Source organism: Platalea leucorodia (genome assembly GCF_965183815.1).
Source record: "Platalea leucorodia genome assembly, chromosome: 2".
In the NCBI taxonomy this organism is placed as follows: Eukaryota; Metazoa; Chordata; class Aves; order Pelecaniformes; family Threskiornithidae; genus Platalea; species Platalea leucorodia.
In genome coordinates, this window is record NC_138824.1 from 93,599,507 (window position 1) to 93,626,414 (window position 26,908).

The 26,908-nt window shown below is 53.7% G+C and overlaps 1 protein-coding gene across 6 annotated transcripts in view; it reads right to left on the bottom strand.

Annotated features, from left to right (window-relative positions):
• BCOR (BCL6 corepressor) overlaps nucleotides 1–26,908 on the bottom strand; it is an 82,626-nt gene that overhangs the window by 21,915 nt on the left and 33,803 nt on the right. For 3 of the 6 annotated variants that reach the window (XM_082337987.1, XM_082337989.1, XM_082337988.1), the window contains exons 2-8: nucleotides 17,192–17,321; nucleotides 15,576–15,654; nucleotides 11,824–14,652; nucleotides 11,073–11,126; nucleotides 10,449–10,632; nucleotides 2,203–2,484; nucleotides 1,449–1,802 (exon numbers count right to left, since the gene is read on the bottom strand). In XM_082337987.1, coding sequence (XP_082194113.1) covers nucleotides 1,449–1,802; nucleotides 2,203–2,484; nucleotides 10,449–10,632; nucleotides 11,073–11,126; nucleotides 11,824–14,652; nucleotides 15,576–15,654; nucleotides 17,192–17,277 — 3,868 coding nt within the window. In that variant the 5' untranslated portion in view covers nucleotides 17,278–17,321. The remainder of the gene's footprint in view (nucleotides 1–1,448; nucleotides 1,803–2,202; nucleotides 2,485–10,448; nucleotides 10,633–11,072; nucleotides 11,127–11,823; nucleotides 14,653–15,575; nucleotides 15,655–17,191; nucleotides 17,322–26,908) is intronic. The other 3 variants (XM_082337991.1, XM_082337990.1, XM_082337992.1) reach the window with 3 other exon arrangements.

A 26,908-nucleotide genomic window follows, 5' to 3' on the forward strand; every position in this document is an offset into this window, starting at 1 on the left:
CCCTCAGATAATCCTACCAAGGGTAAAGATGGGCGAGGAGCTTTAGGACAGAAGGGAAGCCGATACTTTTGCCTGTGACCGTTTCGGAGATGCTACCCAGGAAAACTCTCACCGGTGCAGGATGACCTGAACTTGGTCCTTTCCACGGCATGGGACAAGAGGATCCACTCTCCTTGTGCTTCTCTCTTTTGAGGAGATCTCAGCTAAACTATAGGTTAGGCCAGTGGAGGGTGAATGTCTACCACTTTGATGAAGTCCCAGGACTGTGAGGAGGAAGGAGCCCAAACATCCAACTCGGAGCTCCCCCTCCCAGAAACAGCCTTTCCTCAGAAGCAGGCAGAGGACTTGGAGGGGTAAGAGGAGGAGAGGAAGGAAGAAAAGTATTTGCAACCTTTTACCTGAAAAGCCGAAAGAGGAGACAAGGGCTCCCTGCTGTGCCCAGAGGAGATGGGCATTCACGAGGTGCAGGGGACAGGCGAGGGGAATCGGCCACGTCAGCTGCGTGCTGCCATTCCCCACCGGTCCCCCAACCAAGCTGCGGCAGCAAACGCCGCAGGGAAGGGGGAAAGCAGAAGAGCTGACAATGTGCCCAGAGGCTGCGGACAGCGGGGACAGGAGAGCGACCTGTCCGTCCGAAGGAAAATTTGGCAGATTGCTTCCATGGGCTCTCCCCCAGGATAGGGAATGGGCAGAAAGGGGGGAGTGGATGAGGAAAAGTAGGAAGGGGGGTGAGGGGGAAAGAAGCAGCCAGAAACAAGTCAAGGAAAGCTGATGTGCTTTGAGGAAGCGACCCCTTAGGAGAGAGCCGCTGGGAAGATCTCTGCCAAGGGGCCGGGGAGTAGGGCCACAGGGGTTTAGAGGAGCAAGGCATCCTCTTCGGGAGGAGGATGAGCTTTGCTCGTGGGCATTTGCCCTGGGAAAGGCAGGGAAACCCAGCAGTGCTGAGGGTGCTGGAGGCGTTGGGTTCCCAAGATCAAGAGCCGCTAGCTGTGCCGACGCTGTTTCAGAGGGTCACAGCCCTTCCAATCCTACATGTGGTTAAACGCTCTCAGACCAACTAGCAGCCTGCTTGCTCCCTCCCTCACCCAGAAGCATGCCCGCGTTGTATGCCCCCCCAGCTCTCCTCTAGAGACATAAACTTCATCTTCACATTATCTATGAAAGAGTATTTAAAGCCAAAACACACACACACGCGCGCGCACGCACAAACACATAGTTACACACACGTACACAAACACATTTTCTTGTCTGCCAAATATCAGCTACAGTGCAATTCTTAAAGAGGAGGTCTCAGTCCTTATACAAATGGACATCTACAGAAATAGATATATAAAATTTAAAAAAAAAAAAAAAAAAAAAAAAGCTCTCGACAATTCCTTAACATCGGTGGCAGCATGCGTCACTGTAAATGCTAAAGCCGGCTGGTTTCCCTAGTAGTCTCTGCATACCTTGTTCATTGTCACTTGTTTTGAGGGACTCTTCAGACCAACTTCTATTGCTTTTGGCCTCTGACCTTTTCTTGGTGTGCCTTTCTTCTGTGAAGTCTTTGACCTTTGCAGTGGCCTCTGGCTGAACAGCCTCAGCTAAATCTTTCCTGCTTTGCCGGCCCAACTTGCCGGACGGGGATCTCTCTGGTGACACCTGCTGCTCCCATAGTTCCCTAAGATGCTGCAGGTGACGCTGCTTTTTGGGATGGAGCCCTGTTAATTCAATGCACACCTTCAGGTTGGTCACCTCATTACAATTGGGCTCTTCTAAGTGGTTAGAGGAATTGTTTGTCATTTCCCTCTCAGGCCAGTCATCTAATGGAAAAATAACTAAAAATTAATCAAAAAGCCCCCTCAACTTAAAACAAAAGCTACATTTCACTTTCGGGGCATATAGTCTCAGCTTTACCACCACACTATGCATTTTAAAGGTTCGCTCATTAAGGGTTACATGCACTACAGTAACTTGCACTGCTGTGGCTACAGTGTCCAACGACTAGTGCTTTACCCTTATATACCAAGTTTTTTATATATACATATATATATATACACACATATATATACATACATATATATACATATATATAATTTTAAGTGAAATGACAGTGCTCACATTAGTAACTATCAAGTTCAAAAATGGAAACACATTAAGCCAAAGGGACGTTCCTTTCACAAGACATTCCTTGAGAGAGACCAAAGCAAAATGCTGTCTTACCTTTGGAGTTCTTCTTCTTTTTTGCTTTTGATATAAGCTCATCCTGCAGCTCATCCACAAAGTTTTCATTTTGGCTGCCATCATTTTGCACTCTCTCACCAGAGTGTTTACGCTTCCTGTCCAGACGGGGACATGGATGTTGGCCAATATCTTCTGTTGGCTGGTCTTCCGCTTTTTCATATATAGAATGCCTCTCTAAATAACATTTCTCATTTGAGAGATCTTTTTCCTCTGGAGTTTCAAGAAAGTGACCTTGGTTGTTTTCTGTACTAGTAAAGTTACCTAAAAATAAAAGAAACAAACACCACAAGACCTAATAAATACAAAACAATTCGTTGTGAAAAAGCTATGCTCTCTGATCTCTTCAATGCCATCTCCATCATGACTTATGGCTCATGAGGCAAGCAAATAAATGTAAAATTGTACTTTGGAACAAGTCTCCTCTGGTCAGCCTAAGGCAGCAGTTTTCTCAACAGTTAAGTACAAAACCCCCAAAAGCGCAATACTTTGTGTTGTTTTTACATCAATTTAAGAAGTACAATATTCACAATACTTGTATCCATAGGCACATCACAATATGCTTTTTAAAATAAAGAAATATCTTCGGATATCGAAAGCACAGACCCTTTCCAGAAAGCAACCCTGCCCCCCAAAACCGCGGTAAGTAATAATCCAAGCTCCACTTTGCGATGACTTTGTTTTCAAAAATATCTTCTGATGACAATGAAGTATTAGTCTTTTGCCAATTCCTAATCCTTCCCTAACTTCTCGCATCAAATTGCAGTCTGACTTAAAAGCGTTCGTCCCCTCTTCTGGAGATATAAATGGGATATGGAGCACGCACACACGTACACGGGAATACCACTAAGAATAGCTGTGATATTTTGCAAAAAGCACTACTTGAATCCAAGGTTATAAAAAGGCTTCCTCACTTCAAGTAACCAGCCAGTCACTGTACATCACATGTTCTTTGTCACCTCCTTTTAAAAAAGACCTCACATTTTTTCAGGGAATATTTCCAGCAGCAGCGAGCAGGTGAGCTTTGAAAAGCTTACTAGAAACTAGTCTGACAAATTAGCCACAAAACCACCCACGCTTGCCCTAGCTTCAGCTTCCCCTCTCCAATACTGTTCCCACAAATTTAGAGACATATTAAGCAATTTTAAATGGATGCTTGACTTCAAATGACACTTTATCATCATCTTGAATAGGTATTTTTTCTTGGGTTTATCCAAACTAGCCAAGGCACGGTTAGGCAGACGTGCGGTACAGACTGCAACACGGTTAATCAGCTTCCTATTTACAATTCTCACAGACAAGTTGGTTTTCCCATGCGTTTTAGCCCTCCTGGCTGACCAGTACTCTTTCTGCACGTCTGCCGCTGTTTGGCAAACTCTCTGTATGCTCCATCCTACTTCCCCATGGCTCACTGTCCCTTTTCCTCTTCCTTCTCCTTGCCCTTCCTTCTTCTCCCACCTCCCTTCCTGCAAACACATCTGCTGGTTTCTTACCTGGTCTCCTGACAGCTCCGTTTCCCTTCCCTCCCCCTGGTCCCATCCTTACTCAGCCTCCTCCCCCATACAGCCTGGCCTTCAGCTTCTGCTCTTCCCCCTTGCCAGGGCTGACTTTGCTCCCCGGCAGCCCCCTCTCCCCTCCCGTCCCCTCCGAGACCCACCACGCCAGCGTCCAGGCGCTGGCAGCCCCTGGATGCAGCCCCGCTCTATCCCACCTTATCTTGAGAACACTTTCCTACAGCTCTGCCAACACCTTCTGGTTTCGCGACCGTCCTTAAAATACCTGTTGTCAGCAATGCAAGGCCGAGGGGGGAAAAAAACCCTCTGATGAGATTTTTCTTCATCACAACTTGGAAATGGCTCCAAGCAGCACCTAGGGTTCTGGAGATGTTTGCGGGCACGTTTGCGAGATGTTTGGGAAGCTGTCTGCAGGGCTGCTTTATAAAACAGCAAAGGATATTTGGCCAAGAAAAACCAAAACAAAAGTTGACTTTTTCCAGGCAAGCGGGACGCTCGGGCCATTCTGCTATTTGGCAATGCTCCTCTCCGCAAGGCCGTCTGGCCAACACCTGCTCCCTTCAAGACTTTAAAACACAGTTTGTCACACTTCTTCCAGCCAGCAATGCTGACATGTTCCAGAAAACAGGTATCTCAGCTTACTATGACTGTGCCTCTAAATCGCCAGTGTGCCCCCGAACCAGAACGGATCTGGCAACACCCCGTGCTTGCACATCTGGCATGAAGATGCTGCCCAACAGCTGTACCCTATAACCACACCAACAGCACCGGCAGTCCTGTTTCACACAGCATAAAAGAAGCTGGACCAGCCACGTTTTAAATATCACTTTAGAAACGCTTCTATCAGATTTCATTTTACATTTTTAATGCAACCTGCTATTTTTCCCCCTTTCATGAGGAAACATGATACTTATATGCTCAGTTTCCCTGAGCGGATCAGGTAAGGGCACTCTCCGCCACGCTCCCACTGTTTATAGCCTCCGCGTCTCCAGCAGTACCAGCAGCTACACACCACGGTTCACGCCGAGAGCTGCTCGATCGGGACAGCTTTCCTGCTCCTAACACTGCCTGGCCTGAGAAAAGGCAGGCACATCCTGACCAATTCCCAGAGAAGCTTTCGCAGGGTCAGAGGAAGTAGCAGGCTGTAGGGGGGGGGCGTTGATGGTCTTAATCTTTGGGGCTTGCAGGAAACAGCAAGCTAATTCCAGGCTGCCGCCACCGAAAGCGACCCGCTGCAGATTAATTCTTTCTCTATCTGCAAGAGGACTCGGCACAGAGATGCCGAGCGCCGCTTGCTCAGACCGTCCCTGCTAAAAAATAAAAAGGAGGGGAGAGACATTTGCTGTAACCTCGCTAACAGCTCGTCACCGTTGGCGTTTCTCCGGGGCTTCGCATGCCGCAGAGAGCAGCCCATGTCTATTGAAGTTTATCCAAAAAGCTCTTGCTGCCAGCAGCTCTGTGACACCTTTGCCTCCGCTCTGCAGTCACATCCGAGGGGGACCCCTCAGGCGACCAGAGCTACGTCTCCCTGGCCGCCGAGCCAGAAATCCCTCTCGAGGACTGCTCGCCGCACACGCGCCTCTGCAATCTGTCCCGCTAGATGCAGTTAAGACCATTAGGGGAGCAACATCTCGGCATGTTAATCCGGGTTGTGTAATCATCCTGCATCGACACAGGGAGGACAGAGACGGCGAAGCCGGGGAGCCGCGCGGGACGTGTCCTTGCCTATCTGCTCCGCTGCTGATGCTCCCCGCCTCTTCTACAGCCGGATTTTCACCGCGAAAGGACAAAGGTCAGTGGCTGTTCGGGACACGGCACAACCCACAGGCTGTCAGGCTCCCTATGCAGCTTGCACGGACATGTCGCACGCCCAGAGGTTTTTTCCCCTTGGCACAGCGGCGACCGCCTCATGGAGCACAGGCTCTATTAATATTTTACCACCGGATTCCACTCTGTCCTCAAACTGTTTTGCAAGCAACCCGGATCAGACACGATGTCTCCCCAAATTAAGATATAAATGTCAACATGAGGCACAGCAACATAAGCATATCGTGCATGCCCAACAAGGACAAGGAGAATTTATTTGCCTTTGTTCCCCCCACCATGTATCTACAACATCCTTTTCGCCGCCCGAGGAAGAAAACAACAACAAAATACTTGGGAGTTTTCATATCATCATTATTCAAACAGTGACGAGGTAGCCAGAAACACAGGATAAATAGCAACACACCTTTATGAGTAAGGAGATTAAACTCTTAAATGTGTTCCTTCCTCAAGCCTCCAGCATTTGCCAGTCTCGCATCAGCTGTGAGAACCAGCACCGGCAACTCACACCATTTCTCACTGTCCTACCAAACTAGAAACAAGGAAGAATTAAGAAAATGCTTCTTCACATATGGTTTCTGCCTGAAGCAGTATCCCCTCAGTGCACAGGTTACAATCTCACGAGAAACAGTGACATGCACGCACGCACAAACACGCTACCCAAAAAAAACTTTCCTTCATTTTCCCATCTTCCTGTTGCCGTCAGCTGCTTGAGACCAGGCCCTCCCATGCGATGCAAACAAGGAAACACATCTTTGTGTTTCATCTGCGATTCTTTTGTTGAAATAACATGGCAGCTAAAAACAGCCTTTCCTCTTCCCTGGAGCAACGTCTCATTGCGCGCACCCTTTATTCATCCGAGGACGGTAATGACTATCCCAATGCTAAAACCCAGTATTCAGCACGGAGATCACAACGGCAGTGAGAAATTCCCTAAGTCACCTTCAGCATCCAATTCTGAGTATCCCACGGGGCAGAGGGAACCCAGCTGATTTCATTTTTTCCCTCCAAGTACCTCTGCTTGGGAGCTTTCCACATTTGTTTCTTTCTGCCCAAGCCCACTGCACTGCACAAACAAGCAACCGCCATTCTCCCTGCACAGACTTTTGTTTTTTCCCCTTTTTTTTTGCACTATGTCCTGCGGCAGGAAGGTAATAACTGACCAGGGCAAAGGACATGTTTACTGTCTCCATCTTTCATTTGTTCAGGTATACACGCAGCCCAGAGAGAAAAGCAAAGCGGGGGATTACCACGCAGAGGGACACCGGCACCTCGCTCCAAGGCTGAAGATCAGCTCTAAAGGCTTTGGCACATTACACCATTTACTTTCACACACAGAAACTGCTTTAACTTTTTCCCCATGACCTCAGGCCTTAAGATCAGGCTTTTAACATATCAGGTTTTATTTTTCCCAGCTAAGGCTTAAACGGGCAGCGTCTTCCTCCTAGAAAATTAGATAAACGGGTAAAATCACGCTCCCCGATCAAGAAATTCACAGCTTGTAGAATTTATTCAATCTTTCACATTCGGGTATGATTTTCAATACCGCTAGAAGAGCTTTGTTATGAACTGACATGCGATCATCGCATGCCCGTATTGATGCGCGTGTCCGTGTCAATAGCTTAAATCACTTGATCTCTGAACAATTCTATGACTCACGACATATGCATCCCATAATTTATCATGTTTGTGCTATGGAAATGCACTGGAGCAGCATCGCCTCAGCAACATTTACAAGTCACCTTGGCAACAAAGCAGCTTCGCGGCAAAACCTAATGCCCAGCAAAACCTAAACGAGATGGGAGAGAATTAAAGCGCTTCCACTTTACTCCTTGGCTTTAATTGCTCATTAATTAGCTAACGCAGCTACCCCCTTAAATCGGGCATTTTTTGAAAAACAAAACCGAAAACAAACCCACCTTTATTAACCTTCTCCAGAACACACAATGAAGCTTAAGAAGGCTCTGGGTACGGCAAAGCCATGCACCGCCAAATCAGAGGAAAAGTTTAAGGAATCGGATATCGTGCCTTCATTTGCTTCCAAAAAAGTCCGTACACGTGCTCTACAGCTAGGAAAACGAGCAACACCCGGGGCAAGCTAAAAAAAGGAGTTCCCATCCCATCAGATGCCTCTGTAAGCATCACCTGCCTGTGTTATTTAGGCTTTTCTTGTTGTTGTTGTTGTTGTCGTCGCACTGGTAGATTTAGAGGAGCCGAGGGGGCGAGCAGCTGCTGGGCCCCCGCTCGGCCCCTGCGCTCCGCGCCAGGCACAGCTGCAGCCGCGCCGAGGCGGCCGCGGAGGAGCCCTGCGAGCCGGCTCCGCGCCACAATCACAGTTTCGGTTGCGGTTTTCCTCTTCCCCACCGACACCAGGCAGGTGAAGCGCTTGCAGCAAGGGTTGCACCTAACAGCTCGATGGTTTTGCTCCTAAGTTCCCCGCTCGCACATGTGAAGGCACGCCGCTTTGCTTTTAGCCAGCACTGGACGAACGCTACGTAAAACGAGGTGAAACATCTTTTCAGCAGCAAGATTGCTTGCAGGAGGCAGAAAGGAAAACGGAAGAGGTTGCAGACCATCAGCTAGTTCCCGTTCGACAGCTTTAAAGCCAAACGCACCAACAGCGTGGTTAGAAACCGGAGGGAAAGGGAGAGCAAGCGATAAGTAGCCCTGGCTCTCGCTGGTGATAAATGAAGGGGAAAAGCAGGCAGAGCGTATTGCCCCTTTGCCAGTTGCTCGGCGAGAGATGCATGAAGACTGCTGGCGGCTCAAGCCCCACCAGAGCCCAAGCCACTACACTGGAGGCATTCAAGAAGCGTGCAGCTCGGCTTCCTGATTTATCAGCTGCTATCCCAAGGGGCAGGAGGTGAACCACCACAATAAAAAACTTTTACTGAGAACTGAATCTGTACCAGTAAGTACTCGGGGCTGTACGGCCGGGGATACGGAAGAGGAGCTCCTTCAGCAGAACAGATCTGCACTTTTAGGAATTTAGACATTCGGCCAAACTCTGAAATAGCCTGTTAAGTCAGAGCTAATTAGAAGATGAGAGGAACGAACGTAAGACCGAACATACTTTCCCTGCTTCCAACAGTTATTTAATAGTCTCAAACACATTTTAGCCAGCAGATTCAAGCGCTGGAGACCTCACTAAATGATGAATTTAAGGACGCACCATATCATCAGCGTTTTGCAAGGATGGGGTGGGGTGGGGTGGGGTGTTTCAGCAAACCATGCTCTAATGCTCCTCCTACCCACAGCCCCCGCCAGCAGCACGCCCCACGCCCCCAAAACAGGCTCTCCCTCCGTCCTCTGTGCCCATCCCTGAGCCCGCAGACCCCCGTCCCCCTCTCCCCACCCCGAACCCAGCTCACCCTGCTGCCAGAGCAAGCTGGTGCTGCTGCTCTTGATGCTTTCCAGCAGATGCAGGGTGGGGTTTAATGGAGGATGTCACCAGGGTGCCCGGAGCCCTCCGAGAAGCAAGGGGGGCGGCAGCCTGCCAAGCTCTCGGCTTTAGCGCAGGGACCACAACGGCAGCGGTGCCTTCCTCCCCGAAGCTGCCTCGATAGAGCTCGGAGAAGGGAAAGCCCACTCAGCTTCCAGGAGTGCAGCCTCTCCCCACCCTGGTACCTTCTCCACTTCCACAATTAAAACTTTCCCTTGCTATTTTGCCAGGCTGATTTTTGTTGAGGCTGTTATTTCAGTGACAGCAATCCCACAGTAACCTGATTTAGGTGAGTAACCGAGCAAGTACGATTGACCAGCGTGCTCTCTGCCAAAAGCATTAAACAAAGACCAGAACAATAATTCAAAGTTATTAAATTGCCTGAATGAAATCTTCTAGTAGCCCTACTCATGAATCTCCACCTACGGAAGAGCACACTTAACCACTGAGTTGCACAGTGCACGCGCACACACACGCGCGTGTGCGCACGACGCAGCCTGCAGTGTGTTTCCTCTTGTTTTGCAATACTTTCAGCATAGATTTTTTTTTTCTGAGTTGTTAAAAACAAAGTAGCAGTAAGTGGAACTGGTCCATTCCTTAATTATATAGGTAAAAGAAAAAAATTTGGGAAAGTGATGGAAGCCAGATGACTCAAAAAAAAAAACGAAAAACTTTTTCTTGCATACAGGAAAAAAAAAAAAAAATTATCTATTTATTTTTAAGTTTGTCTTGCTTTTAGCGCAGGGTTGCTAGCACACATTGTCCATAGCCCTCTGATACCTTGCCACAGCCTAGAGGGAGCAGCCAGCCCCATGGGGAATTTCGCAGCCCCCCCGCCTGCCCTCGAGGACCTGCATCACCCGAGCGCACGTACCCGCCCCAGCCACTGCAGCAAGAAGTCACCCAGGCAAACTAGCTTCTCATAGTCTGGAGTTTTACAGCCAGCTTTTACGGATGAGCCAGGCTGGCAGATCACACCCTTTCATGCTCCCCATCACCCTTCAGTCCTCCATCCTTGCTTTGCCTGGAAGCTGCAATAGTGGCATCTCCCAGAGCTACAGCACCCTCAGAAAGCTGGACTCCTTGTTGCTTCTCACGCTTCCCCCACCTCCTTTCTGCATTTAAAACATAGCCTTAGACCTTTGCTTTCAACTGGTTGACGTGGTACCCCACCAATTAAAAGGACGATCTCTTTAAGACAGTAACTTCAGCAGCAGTTAACTGTCTCCTGAAAAGCAAGTACAACCGTAACCAGTGTCTTGCAGACCCCAAAAGAAGCACGGAGAGCACCAGCCACAGCAGCTCCGTACCGGCAGAGCCCGAGGTCAGTGACTTTAACGAGCAACACCGCGAGCACACGAAGATTACGCCGGCCGCGCAGCATTGCCGCCAGCTGCCGCGGCAGAGAGACACATACGCGCTTCAGAAAGCCATCTAAATTCGCTTACATCTGTCATTGTCATTTTGGTCAGCAATGGCATCTTCCAGAGCGACAGACTTTGGCTTCTTTTCACTGTTTCCTTTCAAGTTTTCCCAGTCTGCCTGGCTGAATCTGCAGACCTCTGAGTCTTTGGTAGCTGTTTGGCCTTCTCTCTCTTTCATCTCCAACTCTGAGAAGCGCATCATTGCACGCTAGAAAGAGAATTGATATGAAAAAAAAAGTCTTGCGATAAAAGCTACTTCATTTACCTTACCTTATATGAAAGCATTTCCAAAGAAAAATCAGCTCAAAACCAAGGTTTGAGATAGATAGCTAGGGTAGGAGTTTAACACACCTGACTTGCAAAACAGCATTCTAGCATCTCTATGCAAATAGCCACACAATTCTTTCATCTATAAGTGTATATATATAAAAAAGATATATATAAACGTATACTGTATATAAAACAAAAACATTCCATTTTGGAGGTAAAAAGAGACAAAACAAAAAGAAAAAAAAAACAAAAACAACACAAAACCGTACAATGAATAGAGACGACTATGGCCCACAAACTTCCCTTTGTGTATTTGGAAATGAAATTTAACTCAAAGGTTTATGTAAGAGTCTAGTAATAAAAATTTGAAGAACTGACCTCACAGTAAGCAGCAGGTAGACATAAAATACTGTCCTCTTGTAATCCTTCCATCTATGTAATTAAAATGGGCACTCAATGGATCATTTAGATAATTTCATCCATTTTTATAAGCATAAACCAATTCTTTTCTTAACAATGCAAAACAATTTGGCTTAACTCATCCCTTCATTAAAAGTAAAATACCTTAAGGATATTCCTATACAGTATCTGTCTGTCATCCCTCAGCATCAACCTCAGTACCGCTCCTACCCTTTCCTACGCGTTCGCTTGGCGCAAACGTTGCCTGAGACCCGCTAATACATGGCTGCGACTCCTCTCCATCAAACGGCACATTTGGCATACTAATCGCAACTTCTGGGTACGCTTTGCGAGCCAGCGCTACAGGCCAGCTGAGAAATTACAGCCATCGCTGGCACCAAGGTAACATGCAGACCTGTCCGACTCCCCTCCGTAACTGCACAAACATTTCATACGTAAATTAACATTTTTATTAGATCTTAGTAAAAGCCCTCTAAAGCTTACTAGCGCGTGCATACATAAAAGCCATACATACTATTCTTTACATCGCCTCGCTCTCGTTAACAAACTTACTTTGCTATTTAAAACGGTTTCTGGCGAGTACGCCCTAACAGAAAAATTTCCTATTTCCCCACCTGCGTTGCTTCTCTCAACTTTAATACTTGACTGCGACTTGCAACAGAGAAATAACGACAAAAAGCGCGGCGGTCATTGGACCGCGCGGACTCACCTGCAACGCCCGCTGCTCCCGGCTGAGCTGGCTGGAGTCTGCGTACAGTTCGGTCGTCACACACTTGAATCGATCACCTACGTAACCGGCAGAGTTTGCGATCCTCTTGGCCAACTTAGACGGCTTGGGTTTCAATATTTTGCCATCGGCAGATTCTGCGTCGTCGGCTCCGTCTTTGGTATAGGTCTGGCTGGCGTCGATGCTCGGTGGCGCGGTCCCCATGCAGAATGGCTTCGCGTCCTCCTGCACTTTGCCAAAAGCCAGAGCCGGAGCATCGCTCTCGTGAGCACTTTCCAAGAAAGCGGGTGAAGGCTGGACCGTCACTCTCTCTTTAGGCTGGCTCACAGATAAATCTTCTTTCCTTAAGCCGAACACTGATGAACTCTGGGCTTGCTTGAAATTATAGGTTTCATGAAGATCATTATTTCTTCCAAACTCCTCTCTCATTACAATAAAATCTCTGTGCTGCGACGCCTGCTCTACCTTGTGCTTTGTAGGGTCATTAGCCTGATTACTGCTTTCCGTAGCAAAGCCGGCTTTCGTTACGTTTGCTTCACTTTTAACCTCTTGCTCATCTCGCAGAAGATCCGGGAAGAGGTGTTTGTCGCTTTTGGCCGAGTTTTTACTGTGGCTGGAGCTCTGGTGCAATTTCACGCTCTTGTCGCCGGGTACTTCGAAATGCATCTTCCCGCTGTTCTCCAGGAGCTCCGGCAACCGACCCCGCAGAGCCGGGTCCTCATAGCGGACCCTCTCATGAGACCGCGACCTCCTTTCCGCCTTCTCCTCCTTATTGATCTCCAAAGCCGAATGCTGCAGCAGCATGGGGTGCACCATCCCCATCCCCAGCGCGTCCTGGTAGGTCATGAATTCCCCCCGCCCCGCCGGCAGGCTGTAGGGGAGGCCGGGTTTGGGAGCCAGGTGACCGGGGTAGAGGCTGCCGTTGGGCAGCAAGACAGGGTGCGGATACACGTGTCCTTTCCCGTGGAGGGAGAGAGGGCTGATGGCTATCCCCTCCGGCACCGGGTACGGGAGGTAACTCCTGGGGTAGGGCAGAGGTGGGGAGCGAAACGCCTCGTTGGGCGGCAGGAAGATGGGGCTGGAGGCCAGGGCGGTCTCGCTCGCCTTGAAGTTGGCTTCCTGGCTGCAGGATTTGGCCACCTTATTGCTGTGTTTTGCGGGGGTGGCGACCGGCTGCCCGACGTGCTGTATGACCGAGGCGGTGCTCTCTGCGGAGCTCCTGGCCATCTTGGCGCAATCCACGTTGGCGTTGGGAGCTGGCGACGCTGACGCTGGCCGCCCCCCGGCCGACACCGTCCCCGAAACACTGCCGACGACTGCCTCCGTGCCGCCCATCCTGGGGCAGGAGGAGCTCCGCTGCTGCGGGATCACCCAGTCCAGCGCCTTGTTTTTCAGCTGGACGCTCTTCCCGCTCTCCTCGCCAGGGCTGGGACCGGGAACGATCCAGGAGGAAGGTGCCGTGCTGATAATTTCAGGCCTGTAGATGGGGCAGCCGTTGCCGGGAGAAATGGTTTCTTTCTGAACGATGTCGCTGCTGGGCAAGTGCGTCCCCCCTCCCGCCCTGCCATGCACCAGCACCGTCGGCGTCATTTTCTTACCGTGGTCTGACTTGCCGGCGGTTTCCGCGTCGACGACTTTCGCCGACAAGTCCAGGGGTTTGTCGGTGACGTCTTTGGTCGGGGTCTGCTTTTCCAGGAGCGGGGGGGACCTGCCGTCTTTCCGGTCGTGGCCAGCTTTCCTCGCATGGGGGGCGGCCGGCGGGGGTGCCTCCCCAGCGTCGCTGCCTTTGGGAAGCTTCCCGTTGGAGAGGCGGGAGGGTGGAAATTCGCCGCCGACGTTCACGTAGGGCTTTGGGAGGGTAACGGCAGAGGAGGGAGAGGTGGTGATCCTGGGGAAGTGTTTGTGGAAGTCGGCGTAGGCGTCCCCGACCTGGGCGGGCAGGGGGAGGCGGGGGGACGGCCGGGGCGAGTGCGGCAGCAGGAGCGCAGGGTCCGCCGGCATGTTGGCGGGGGCCGGCTTGGCGGGAGGGACCCGGGGCTGCTTGCTGCTCTGGATGTGGGGGTAGGCGTGCGCGTCGACGGGGGTGCCAGGGCTGACGCCCATCTTCCACGACAAGCTCTTATCCGGACAGTGCACCAAAGGCGGGATCGCCGGTGAAGCCGAAGCAGTCGAGAGCCTCATGGGTGATGCCAGCGACGAAGGGATGTGGGGGGCAACGTAGTGGGAGGGAGGCAGGTATAAAAAACGTTCACCGTTCGTACATACGGGCGAGTAAGCCAGGTGCTGCGGTAAGCTGTAGGTGGACTGCTGAGGTAGCAATGCCTTGTACATGTTCAACGAATACTTATTTGGTGAGTCAAGGAAAGGGTATATGGTGGGCGTTGCGCCCTCCATATAGGGGTTTACCCAGGGGAGCCTTAGGTAACTAGCACCATTGACACCGAGGGGACTCTGCTTGTCACCCGCAGCTCGGTCCAAACCCAGCGTTTCCCCCGTCGGGACAGAGTTTTTTTGTATTCCAGGTGGCGTTTTGTATATAGCGCTGAAGCCATTTGGGGCTTTTCCAGAGACAGCTGCGTTTTCTACCGCTTCGGGGGGATTAGATTTAAACTGTATCTCTGGATTTCTTTCAGGAGTAAATCCGAGCCCGGCTATCGAACTCGTAGCATCTCGTGATTTTTCTGAGCCGAGTCCGCACAAGCTGGAATAGACAATGCTACTGGGGACTCTGAGTCCTTCTCGCATGAGTCCAGACCTGTCCATACTCAGAGCTGCGAGACTGTCAATGCGATGTGCTGTAGTCGCATCCACCTTTACAGAACAAGAAGTATGTTACTTTCACATTTCGCTACAATGACTACCGCTCAAGCTACAGACATGTCAGCGTTGGGAAGAGAAACAATACCAATGCAAACACACTGTTAAGTCGTGAAAACGTACAGAGGCTGATGGGGCTGGAGAATAGGAGAACAGGAACCTAAGGAGCAATATCTATCACTGCAAAAGTCAATGCAAATCTCTCCGCATCCAAAATTCATCAGCTAAAAACAAAGGCGTGAGGACCCACAGCCCAAGCAGCCAGAAGTGGCCCAGGGACGATGCTCAGTGGCACCACTGCCATGCAGCAACCAGCTCCTCAGCCCCAGCCCCGCCAGAGCAAGAGGATGCGGACTGGGGCATGGAGAGCGGGAAGGGAAGGATGGAGAGCCTCTCCTCCTCCTCCTCCTCCAGGACCTCTCCCCCCGCTGCAGCTCTGCTCCAGGGCTCGGCACCGCCACATGGTTCACAGAGGGAGGCGTCTGAGGACGCAGCACGAAGAAAGGTCCACCATCGAACTTCTTCCCCGCTCGCCGCTCCCCGCGTACGCTCGCAGGAGAAAATCATCAACTTTGCTGAAACGTTGACGTACTTAACGCTTACATGAACTATTCTTGTTACACGTGATGGTATGCTGTGTGACATCATTCATAACAGAGCAGAAGTAAGAGTACAACGTCATACAACAACACACACCACAAAGTCAGCCTCAACAGACTAACGAGATAAATAAACAAAGTCCTATTTCACTGTTTCAGAGAAACAACTCTTATGTGCTCAAGCCCGGCTAGAGCTGCAACAGAAAGGTATTTTAATAATTTCTCCAAATGGATCATGTAATAACACCCGGGGGTGGGAGACGGGGTGGGGAGGACAGGCACAGATTCAGCTGCAGCATGAAGCTATTGACTTCTTACCACACTGTGATTCAGGTGATTTTCTTCCCTCAACTCCAGTCTGCTTTTCGGCGCATCGCCATCGTTAACGGGAATTTTCCTATTAAGAAACAGAAGCTGACTATTTGAAAACATCCTGCGCATCTCAGATCAGTACAAGATTATATCACCTCCATGTTTTGATTCCCGTAGAGAAGTCCTATATGATACCGTATTTATCCTCCTCCGTACCCGTGCACAGCGACTACTTTAGAAAGCAATGACCATTTGAAAACAAGTATAAAGGGTTTTGACAGCAAGAAGACACCGAGCACACCTCAGAGCAGCCTCTTCCAACACAAGTGATCTTTGTCAAGGTTTTCTATTCTGCCCCTTGCCCTTATTTCTTTTTCAAGGAGAGAATACACTATTTTAAACATACCCTGTTCATGTACCACCCATAAACGCTGCCGAGGAGAAAATTAAAACACACACGCTAATATCATACGAACATCAGCTGTTCCACGCTAAAGAGGGACCTGCACATCTGTGCCATACCAGTGTTGCAGCACTGGGACTTGTTATCACAGAAAGCACCGATAAAGAATATACCTTAGTGCCAAATTTCAAATCCCAGGGATAAAAATTGCTGACATGCAGCAGAAGGAAAGTTTCAGCATTACCCAAAAGAACTCCTTTCAATCAAAGTGCTTAAAGGCATATCATCACCTTAGAGTAGAAATGCGATTTTCATGTATTTGTTTAATCATTTTTAAAAGATTCACCTTTCCTGCAAGTAACACGTAAAAACATTATGCCTAAATAACTGAGAGGAAAGCGGGGGGAGAGGGTGCGAAGGCAGAGTGAGAGGTTTGGCCATTTTCCTCCAGTTCATGTTTGCAAATAGTTTGTCCCTGCAAAGACCAGAAACTTTCCCCAGCTTCTGAGAGGCTTTTCACACAACGGTGAGAAGACGGGCTCAAAGAAAAGGCAGAAAAACACTAAAACCACACAAAATTGGCACAGAGAACTGCAGGCCTACCTGCAGCTTCTGTTCAGTGTCGTTTCGCTTTTTAAAAAGCTGGGGTTTAAGGGAAGAGGACGCCAGCCGGTGCCTGTGTCAACCCCATTGAAAATTATTAGAGATTGCAATTTTAATCATTGAATGAGGGATATTCAGCAGGAAAAAAGGTGGCGAGGAAGAGAAATTCACTTGTGGCAGACGGAAAGGCTGCTGTTCCTGTTTCGCAGGACAAGCTGTTGGTCTGAAGGCAGGGAACGCCAAGTTGCAGGCAGGAGCCCCTCTGCTGTACAGAGTCACCGCAAGAACATGTGCGCTATTTGGTTTAATTCCCCTTCACAAATACGAAATAATAAATTAATTGTAAAAGCGCATTTAAAGGCTGCTTTGGGGAGTAATCTCTTTAAAGGGCGTCCCTGCTTCACTGACCCAGGTTGCCTGTTAAATAGTAAATCAGCGGCTGCTCTACCACTCTCAGGCACGTCTTGTTTCTCCCCCCCGCTCCCCCTCCAAGCTGGGCTGATCTCGATGCAAGGCGGCAGCTATCTACTCCGGCATTAGGGAAGCGAGCGAACTCCGAGACCTCACGCTGCAGAATTACAGTGTGGCTTAACTTGCCAGAAGCTTAAATATTTACCTGTCTTCATTAATTCCACACATGCGGACCCTTTCATTGCTCATCCAGCTATGAACGTTGCCATACAGGGGAGTTGCAGAAAGCATGACGTCTTCTTAAAAATCGCCGCTTTTCTTCACGGTTTTATATTCTATTAAAAAAAAAGAAAAAAGAAAAGGAAAAAAAGTTGAGCAGATTTGTCTAGAAGGAAGTGCAAACATCACGGCGGAGCAGCCAGCCTCCCTCCGGGTAATTAATAATGAATGCAGGATTGGTGCGGGGAGTGAGCTGCCTACGTTAACCGCTAAGGGAGATACCCTGCAATAAAGGAGCAAATTGAGGGCATTTATAGGTCAGAGGAGATGGATGTTTTCCCCAGCGCGCATCCAGAAAATTAAGAATCATTCCAGGCTATCGACAAATAAAAGTTTCTCCACCGCATTTCATTTGAACAAGAAATGACTCAGCCGGCCAAGTACACGCCAGACCCCAAACCTTCCTCTCACATAGGCTGAACCGCGGAGGGAGACCCCACGGGCTGGGGGACCGTGCAAAGCTACCCACAGGCGCTCACAAAAGCCCTGCATTAGGAACACATAGGAGCAGGAGTGCATCGCAAGAACAGCCACATACCGTGTGTATTAGCTACACTGATTGCTGATAAAGCTTTCACGCGAGGACTTAAAACTGAAGAGACACTGCTACAGAAGGGATCTAAATAAAAACCTCCCCTTTAGCGTCTGCACATGACTAACTTGGAGAAAGGGGTTAAAAATAGTAAGCGGGTTGGCGAGCTCCCCACCCCTTGATTTGATTAAGCACCGAACCCTGGTGGCTTCTGCATCGGAGCTGCTGCTGCTGCTGCTGCTGCTGCTGCTGCTGCTGCTGCTGCTGCTGCTGCTGCGAGTGCTTTCAGTAATTCAATGATGCCTGCTCACTCCAGGGAAATAAATCATTAGCGGGCTCGCTGGAGAAGTATTAGCAGTCCAAGAGGATCGGCGCCGTGTGCAGCCGGAGAGGCAGGTGAAAGGTAACCGCATTTTCACGTCCAGCGGCGGAGAGGGAAAGGCTTTTCCTCCCCTCTACCTTGCCTAACGCCACCTCCGCTGGCATTAAATTCTAGTTTGCTGCATGAGCAAAGTGTCAGGACAAGCTGCGTTTTATTAACAGGATTATCGCGGCGCATGATTTATTCCAGTGCAAGATTTTAATTGCTCTTCGGAGGTTGAGTCGTTTCTTTTGACTGAGCTTCAGCCTGCATCCTGTGCTAAATGCTGGGTTAATAAGTAGGGGGAGCCTTATAATGCACAGGATATCCCTCAGCTCTTCCTCTCTCACAAAAATAGAAGCCTTTAAGCGGGGAGGCACGATACTCCTTTTACACACACCCACACACGCACACACAAGCCAGTAACGGGCGACTGACCACTGGGAGTTTAATGCCTAACGTCTCCCAAAGCATCCATGCTTCCCCAGCAAACTCATTTCCTTTGTCAGGCTACAAAATATGCAAATGATCACTTTGGCATTTAGTGGGGAAGAAGCCCAGATTGGGCCTTCGACACAATACTTCGCACACGTTCGGAGAGGTTTAAGAACTGAAACGGCAGGAAAGCCTTGTTCCCAACACTTTTTTCTCCCCTCAGAGAGGCCTTTTGTGCAAAACTCCACGTCTGGAACAAATGTATATTAATGAAACGGCGTGTTGACCCTCCTCCCTCCAGAACGGTTAGCTTTCCCTAATGAAGCCCGCAAAAATCGCTGCGAGGAAACAAAAATCCGCGGAGATTAGATACCGCGCTATCATTCAAACGGAGTTTTTTCACTGGAAAGACGGTTTCTGGACAGATTTACTGGTTTCCAGATGCGCCGCTCGTAATGTTTTCAATAGAGGCAGCAGCAGCACAGAGAGAGTGATTTAAGGTTTTACATAAGGTTAGTAGCCGCCCCGCGCGCCGCCTCACCCGTGAGGGACGGACGCCAGCTTGGAGGAGAGGGGCCCCGGTGGCTCATGGCCCCGGTCCCCGCTTTCGTTTGGGGGCATGCCAGGCCAACCCACGCCGCTCCCCAGAGAGGCCGCCTTGCGCCCGCCTGGTTTCCTCGGTGGAAGTGTATCATTAAGATAAGGCACAGCGCCTGAATTAGAGCCCGGACATGTGCAGATAGCGAAACGCTGAAGTTGCACGCACGGAGGGCCGAGAGCTTCCCCAGCCGCAGCGGGTCATCCGGAGGCCCCACGTCCCACCGCCACGGCTGGAGCGGGGCAAAGCCCGCCGGGGCGCAGGACGCGGGGAGGCGGTGGGATGTCCCAGGGCCCACCCGGGCGGGTCAGAGCCCGCGACCCGACGGCTGCCAGCTGCCAGCCCCCTCCCCAAAAGCCGCCCCTCGGTGCTCGCCGCCCCGGCAGCGCGCGTGTGTGCAGTTATAATCGCCGCCCTGATGAACTTCTTGTGAACTGTTTAAAAGTGGAGGTCTGCTGAACGAGCAGCGGCGCCACTGCCAGCCATAATTTCATTGCAACGAGCAGCAGACTTTTAACTCTTCGCACGCCCCTTCCTTCCCTCCTCCTCCTCCTCCTCCTCTCTCTCTCCCCGCAGCAAGCGGCCGCCCGTCGGGGCCGGCGGCTCGCAGGGGACTCCAGCGCCTCGGCCCAACGCCGGCAGCTCCCCAAGCCCTCAGCGCTGCGGGGCCGGGGGTGCGACGGGAGGGCCGGGGGTGTGTGGGGGGCCAGGGGTGCGAGGGGGCACCGCTCCTATTTATACCCGGCTTCCGCGGGGGTGGGCGCAGCCGGCCCCGTTATGCAACCCCGACGGCGGGGCTGAGCGCCCCAGCGCACGGAGGAAACCGAGGACACGTCTGTCTGTCTCTCCCTCCCTCCCTCCGTCCTCCTCCTCCCCGCCGGGCCACCGCGCCCCCCCCCCCGCCCCCCCCGCTGTCACCGCGCCCCGGAGCGCCGCAGCCCCCCCGGCCGCCCCCGCTGCGCGGCGCGGCGGGGCGCGGAGCGGGGCTCGGCCGCCGGAGCGCGCACGGCATTTCCTGCGGGAGGTGTCTGGCCGATAAAGCCATTTGCGGCTAAATATAGACGGTGATGCACGGAGGAGGGCGGGAGGGAGGGAGGCGGGGGGGGGGGGGGGGGGAGACGCGCAACGCACACGCGGTTCCGCAGCGATGCCGCCGTGTGAAACCAGTTGTGAAAAGCGCCTGCAAGCACTAACCTGCCTCCCGGCGTGCTGCCGAGCGGGGCCCCGGCGTGCCGAGCCGTGCCGAGCCGTGCCGAGCCGGGAACACCCACCGCCCCGCGCTGCCCGCGCTGCCCGCGCCGCCGAGGCAGGCAGAGACACACACCCCGCGCTGCTTGGGCAGCTGATTAAAAAGGGAAACGTTTGGGTCTCCCTCGCAACGTCAACAGACTTTTGGCAGCCATTGACGCCAGCAGCAGCAAAGTTTTGTTAACACGCTCCTGGCGTGGAAACGAGAAAAACCCGATGCCCGCGGGGAGGGGGGAAGGAGGAGGAGGAGGAGGAGGAGGAAGACGCCGCTTCTCCGTGCCCCCGGGGGAAAGACGGGGAGGGCAGCACCGCCCGGGCCGGGGCGGCCTCCCCCGGTGCCGCGGCCGGCAGCGTGCGCGGTGAAGGTGCCGGCGGGGGGCGGCGGGGCCGGCGGCCGCGGGGGGCGGCGGGGCCGGCGGCCGCGGCGAGCCAGGAAGCGGGGCGGGAGGAGAGCTGCAGCGGCGCACGAGTTCCCTTTTGGCGCCTTCGCTCTTTTCCACCTCCGAGCTCCGCCTGGCAGCCCGCCAGTTTCCACTGCACAAGCCGCAGAGCCGGCAGCGACGGCAGCAGCAGCGGCGGCAGCCGGCGGGGAGGGCTGCGCGGGGTTTAAAAAAAAAAAAAAAAAAAAAAAAAGGCAAAAAAAAAACCCACCCCAAAAAAAGTCTGCGAGCGCCGGTGGCAGCGACGGAGCGGCAGGCGCTTCGGAAAACAACCCGGCGTTTCGGAAATTAAAAACGTTGCAATAAATTACCCGGCTCTGATCCCCCCTCCCATCATCATCATCCCCCCCCCCCCGGCGCCCGGTTCCAGGCCACTGAAAGGATCATTTCTAGATTTGTGGAAATCCCTGCGAGAGGAGTGAAAAGCAATCGGGGACTCGTAGCGATCTACTTCGATTAGCCCTCAACCCGTTCATCTGGAGTTTGATTTAAAGGGCAGCGCCCGCACAGTATTTATAAGCTTAAATACGGGCAGCTGCTTATGAATGTGTTTAGGTACCTCGTTTATCTTGTACCTCCGACTTACATATTTACGAGTTATTTAAAACAACGACCTGTGCCACGGCTAGAAAGGAGACTTTAAAGACACTGTATTGCTCCACCGTTTACAATGCGCCGTATAAAGCTCTGGCAGCAGCGAGCGATCTAATATTAGACAAGTGTTTAAAGAACAGGGGTGGCTGCGCTTTTTTTAAGAAAAAAAAAAGAAAAAAGAAAAAATACCGTGGGTTATTTTTTGCAGTCTCCACACGGCATCACCGCTAGTGACACGTTTTGTAAACCAGAGGAGGAAGCTGCAGCCTAAGTAGCCGCCGCACGGATCCGCGGATTAGAGAAGAAGTTTGACCTTTACCCGGGACGTGTGGCATTTCATTTAACCATAAAGCTAAGCACAATGCGCCAGCGAGATCGCTAAACCGATTTAAAATACATATTGAGTCATGCACGACGGTAGTGCATTTCGGTTTAGGCAGCGTGCAGGCAGCGCAAGGGGGTCGGCGTCTATTTTAAGGCTCCTGCCGCAGCCACCCCGTCCCCGTCGTGTCCCCGTGTGTCCCCCCCCGCAGCTCCCACACCGTCACGTGTCGGACGCCGACCGGGACTTTCTACCGTGTAAACACGGCGCGGCGGAGCCCTCCGAGGGCAGCCGGGGCCGCCGAGCCAGCACCACCAGCCCCAGCACCAGCCCCGCCGGGGCGTCCTCCCCGCCGCCCCGGGCATCGCCGCCCCGGGCTGGCCGCCGCTCTCCGCCTGGCTCCGGCCCGGCGGAGGACACACACCCCCCCCCCCCCCGCCGTCCTCCTCCTCCGCCCGCAGCGGGGCTCCGGCGGGGGCGGCCCCCCCGGCCCCGGCGGCCCGAGGGAGCGGGAGAGGCGCCCCGGCCCCCGCGCCCCCCCGCGCCGTCTGTCACGCCTTGGACCCTGCACAGACAGTCGCTGCGCCGCAGCGGCAGCGGCGCTTTCCCCCCTTTCCCATATGCTGCGAGGCGAATCATTGCATCGCTCTCAGCGCCGGCGGCAGCCAAAAAGGGAATAATAAAAAAAAAAAAAGTTTTCAATTAATGATAAGCCTAGGAACTGGGGAAGGGGGCGGGGGGAGGAGGCCAATAAGGGAAAGTTAAAATGGCTGGCGATCCTTCAAATAACCCTGGCCGCTTTCCCCCGGAGCCCACACGGCACTGCCTGCCGCGGAGCCGCGGGGGAAGCCCCGGACCCCCAAACACACGCCTCCTTGGGGCGGCCCGGGGGGCCGAGGCTGCCCCGGCACACGGCGATGCCCGCACCCGGAGGTTACGGGACATCTGCAGGGCAGGGGCCCTCGCTCCCATTTCCCCCCCCCCCCCCCCCCGGTTAAAACGCATCGAGGGGGTGCGACGGAGGAGCTGCAAAGCCTCCCCCACACGCACGCCGGGGGGAGGCGAGGCGGCTGGTACCCAACTCCGAGGCATCGCTGCACGAAGGATTTCCCGGGGATTCGCGGGAAACACCGACCCCGTCCGCCGCACCGGCAGCCCCGCATCGCCGCTACGGCGCCCGCCCGCCCCCCCCCCCTCCCCCTCCCCCCGGGGCGGTCGATGCCTCCGTCCCCCCGCGCACGCCGCGGCGGGCGGGCTGCTCTCCCCGGGGGGGCCGGGGGTTCCCTCCCCTCCCCTCGCCCGCCGCGCCGGGCGGCACCGGCGGCTCAGCCTGCCGCCGCTCCGGCCGTGCCGCGAAGGAGGCGGCGGTGGAGGGAGGGAGCCGCAAACCGGCTCTGCCGCAAAAACCCCCGGGCCCCCGCGCAGACGGGGCCCCCCGGCGAGAGCCCGGCCTCCCTCCCTCGCCCACCCGCCGCGGCATCTCCCTGCCCAGGCCGCCCGCGCCATTTTAGAGGCGCGCACACACACACACACACACACACACTCACCCACCCACCCACAGACACTCGCTCTCGCACACACACACACGCACGCACGGGAGCGAGGTTTCCGCTGCTGCTGCCAGAGACAACAGGCAGCAGCCGAGCCCGGGCTGCGAAGGAGGAGCAGCGGCAGCAGCGGGAGAGGGACACACGCACACGCATGCACGCACACCCACGCACCGCGGGCCGGGCAGAAATGTGCATTTCAGGTAATTTAAGGCCGCATTCCCGGCGCGGGGAAGGGAGAGCGCAGGCCTGCGCGCCCCCACCCCATTAACCCGCCGCGCACTCGGCATCCCCGGAGCCCTTCATTGTTGCCTTTATTCCGTATGGCTTTTGCTTTTCAGGAGCGGGATAGAAAGAAGGGGGGGGGGGGGGAAGGGGGGGAAGAAAAATACCACCAAGCCAGCCCCTTCCCCCCGCCCGTCCCCCATTGTTCGGCCGCGGGAGGCTGGGCGAGCGCAGCGCCACGGGCTCGCCATTCACCGGGCTCCGCCGAGCCCCGCCGTGCCCCCCTCTTCCCCGAGAGCTCGGGAAACTTAGGGGGCTGGGGGGGGGGGGAGACCCCCCCCACATTGAATACGAAAGTCCCAGCGCTACTGCGAGAGAGAGTTGGGCGAAAGCCTGCGCTCACTTCCGCAACGTTATCCTTGCAGAAATGCCGGAGCACGGCCCCCGTTTCCTCCCCCCAGCCCCCGCCGCACCCCCCGGGGGGGGGAGTGATTAATGGGACGTACGCCCTTGGTTTCCCTCCGGCCACCCCGGCGCACCGCTCCCCGGCGCGGAGCCGCCGCGGCACGCCGGGCGGGGGCGCCCCCCCCCCCCCCGCATCCGTCGGGGACGTTGGGAGATATTGATCACGGACGACTTCATTTTGCATAATTGCGGCTGACAGGGCCTGTGGTTCCCTCATTTACGCAGCAACAGCTTCGAGGGGCTGATGGATGGGGAGCGGCTCCCTCCGCTTCCCCCCCCCCCTCCCCGCCCCGCGGCAGCCCCGCCGGGGGACGGCGGCTCCGCGCCTCATGCAGCAAATGGCCGGCGCACAACAGCGAAATATTAAACTTGGGTGCCTCCGTCTCTCGTTTTACCCGTCGCGGCCGGGCTGAAAGCCTCCCGCTCCCCGCCGGGCTTTGTCTGCAGGGCCGGGGCCGGGGCCGGCCCCCGGTGCACCGGGGCCTTCGGCGGCCGCACGTAAGAAAAAGTGCTTGGGAAGTTGGGGCTTCTTCCTCTCCCCCCCCCCCCAACAATAAACAAATAAACAGCTCGGTTTCTGCTAAACGATGCATAAAAATTAGCCTCGCCCCAAAGTTTCTGTCGGGTTTACGGCGCTAACGTTTCTCCCTGGTGGGAAACGCTTTCTGGACGCGCTTCTGGAAAGCGCCGGCGAGCCCTCGGTCGCGACAGCAGCGTTACAAGCACCCCGACAAACGTCTCCGCAACTCCGTGTCCCAGCCTCACATCACCTTCTCCAGGCCTTTACAAGAAACGCACCTCCCGGCCGGGCACAGCCAGCGCCCCGCACCGCCCGTCGCGGCGTGCGGGAAAACACTGGGGGGAAAAAAGGAAACCCAACAACAGCGCTCGGCTTTTCCGAGAAAAATTTTTAAAAAAAAAAAAAGAAAGGAGGGGGGAGGGGAGAAAAAGGAAAAAAAGGAAATAAAGTTGCCGGTGGCGGCGATGCCCCGCCGGCCCTGCCTTCCCATCCCGGCGCTCCGCACCGAAACAAAGCAGCGAATCAACTGCGATGCAGATGGGCGGCTATGAATTTTTTTGCTGCTGCTTAGAGCTTTAATTACTCGTTCTTGATCCGTGGGACTACGACACGACACCGCCAAGGTTAAAATGCCCTGAACAGCTCTGAGCAGATGTGAACGAGTTGGCAGACGCGCAAATGAGGTCTGCCTCTAAGCATGATAACAAGTGACTAATACATTGCATATCGCTGAAAGAAAATTATTTTTCTCTAATTTGCATTAGCTTTTTTCCTTTCTTTTTTTTTTTTTTTTTAACGCCAGCGACATTCCCTCCTCAGAGGCAGCGGCATAATCCTGAAAATATTACTCCGTGACTTTAAAAGATTTAGAAGGAGGCAGAGATTGCCAGTGTTTTGGCTATGCAGGCTTGTTTATCTTTCCGCCTTTGCTCCAAGGCGAAACTAGTTTCGCAAGCCGTATTCTTGCAGAAAAATGGCACATGTCATATTAAACACCAGTTTATAGGAATTGATGCTAAAATTGTTGAATGACTACTGGCACACTTTCGCCACTAATAGCACGGCGTAATCCATAAAGGACCAAGGCGACAGTCAAGGCCAAAAGAGAAAAAAAAGAATAATAGATTGACTGGAGAGAAATAGATAAAGGCAACCCATCGGCCAAAATGACAAAAAGGGGGGGGGAAATAAGCGTCTCCCCTTCCTACCTGCTTTCTACCCCAGAGCCACCTCCTCAAAAAGACAATAGTACATGGAGGTCACTTACTATATAAAACAGCGATTCTCGTAGGTAGCAAAACTATGTCAGGTACAAATATAGGCCGGAACCCAGTTCTCCAAGTTCCCTCGACTTCCCAGAGGCTCTTCTGAAAGGGCCGGGAGATCACTTTGGGTACCGGAGCAAACTTCAAGAAGAGGCAGCATCTTACAGCCTACCCTCAAAAGGCGAACCGAGGGGGCTGAGGTGCAGAGGCTTTAAGGAGAAAATAGCCGCTCGGGCTATTGACACAGGAGGCGTTTTTCACCGAGGACCTGCTCCCGGGGTGCCTGCGCGTCCAGGTTTTCGGGGGTTGCTCGCTGCCGTCTCCAGAGACAACAACAACTTCGCCGCCGCCGACACGTGCTGGGGAAGCCAACCCACACCGCCGCCGGCCACCGCGCCCGGCCGGGGCCAGCAGCGGCTCGGAGCGGGGCTCCCGGGACGCCTGGCCCGCCGATCCCCCGGCGGGGAGGGATTTCCCAGCGCCGGAGCCGGCCGGGGTCGGGCGCGGAGCCGGCCGCTCCTCCCGCAGCCTCCCTCCGCTTGTAAATCAAGGGGAGAGGAGGGGAGAGCGGCTTCTCCCCGCCTGGCAGCCGGGGCTTAACGCCGCGGTGGCGGCGGCAGGGGAGCGAGGCGGGGTGGGCGCCGGGATGCCCGCCGGGATGCCCGCCGAGCCCCGGGGCCGCCCCGCCGGGCCCCGCAGCGGCGGGCGGTGCCTCCGGGAGCGGCGGGGCGGCCCCGGGGCTGCTCCGGCCGCAGCCACAGCTTTTGTGTGCGAGTGCCGGCGAGGCGCGGGCTCTTCGCGCTCCAACAGCTGTCACATTATTTGCACTGGCTGTAAACAGCCTTCGCCTCCACACACACCCCCCCCCCCGCCGCACGGTTAAATCCAGACTAACAATCCCCAGTTAGAGATCAAACCAACAACAGCAGCATTGTGTCTGCCTTCATTGCTTTACCATCAACTACTGCAGCTGGTTTACTCGAAACAAGGAACACCCTCTTACCCACCTCCCCCGCCCCGGGGCCAGAAACGTGCTCGTTCCCGGCGGTCGCTCAGGCGGAGCCTCGCTGCTCCGGGGCGGGGGGGGGGGG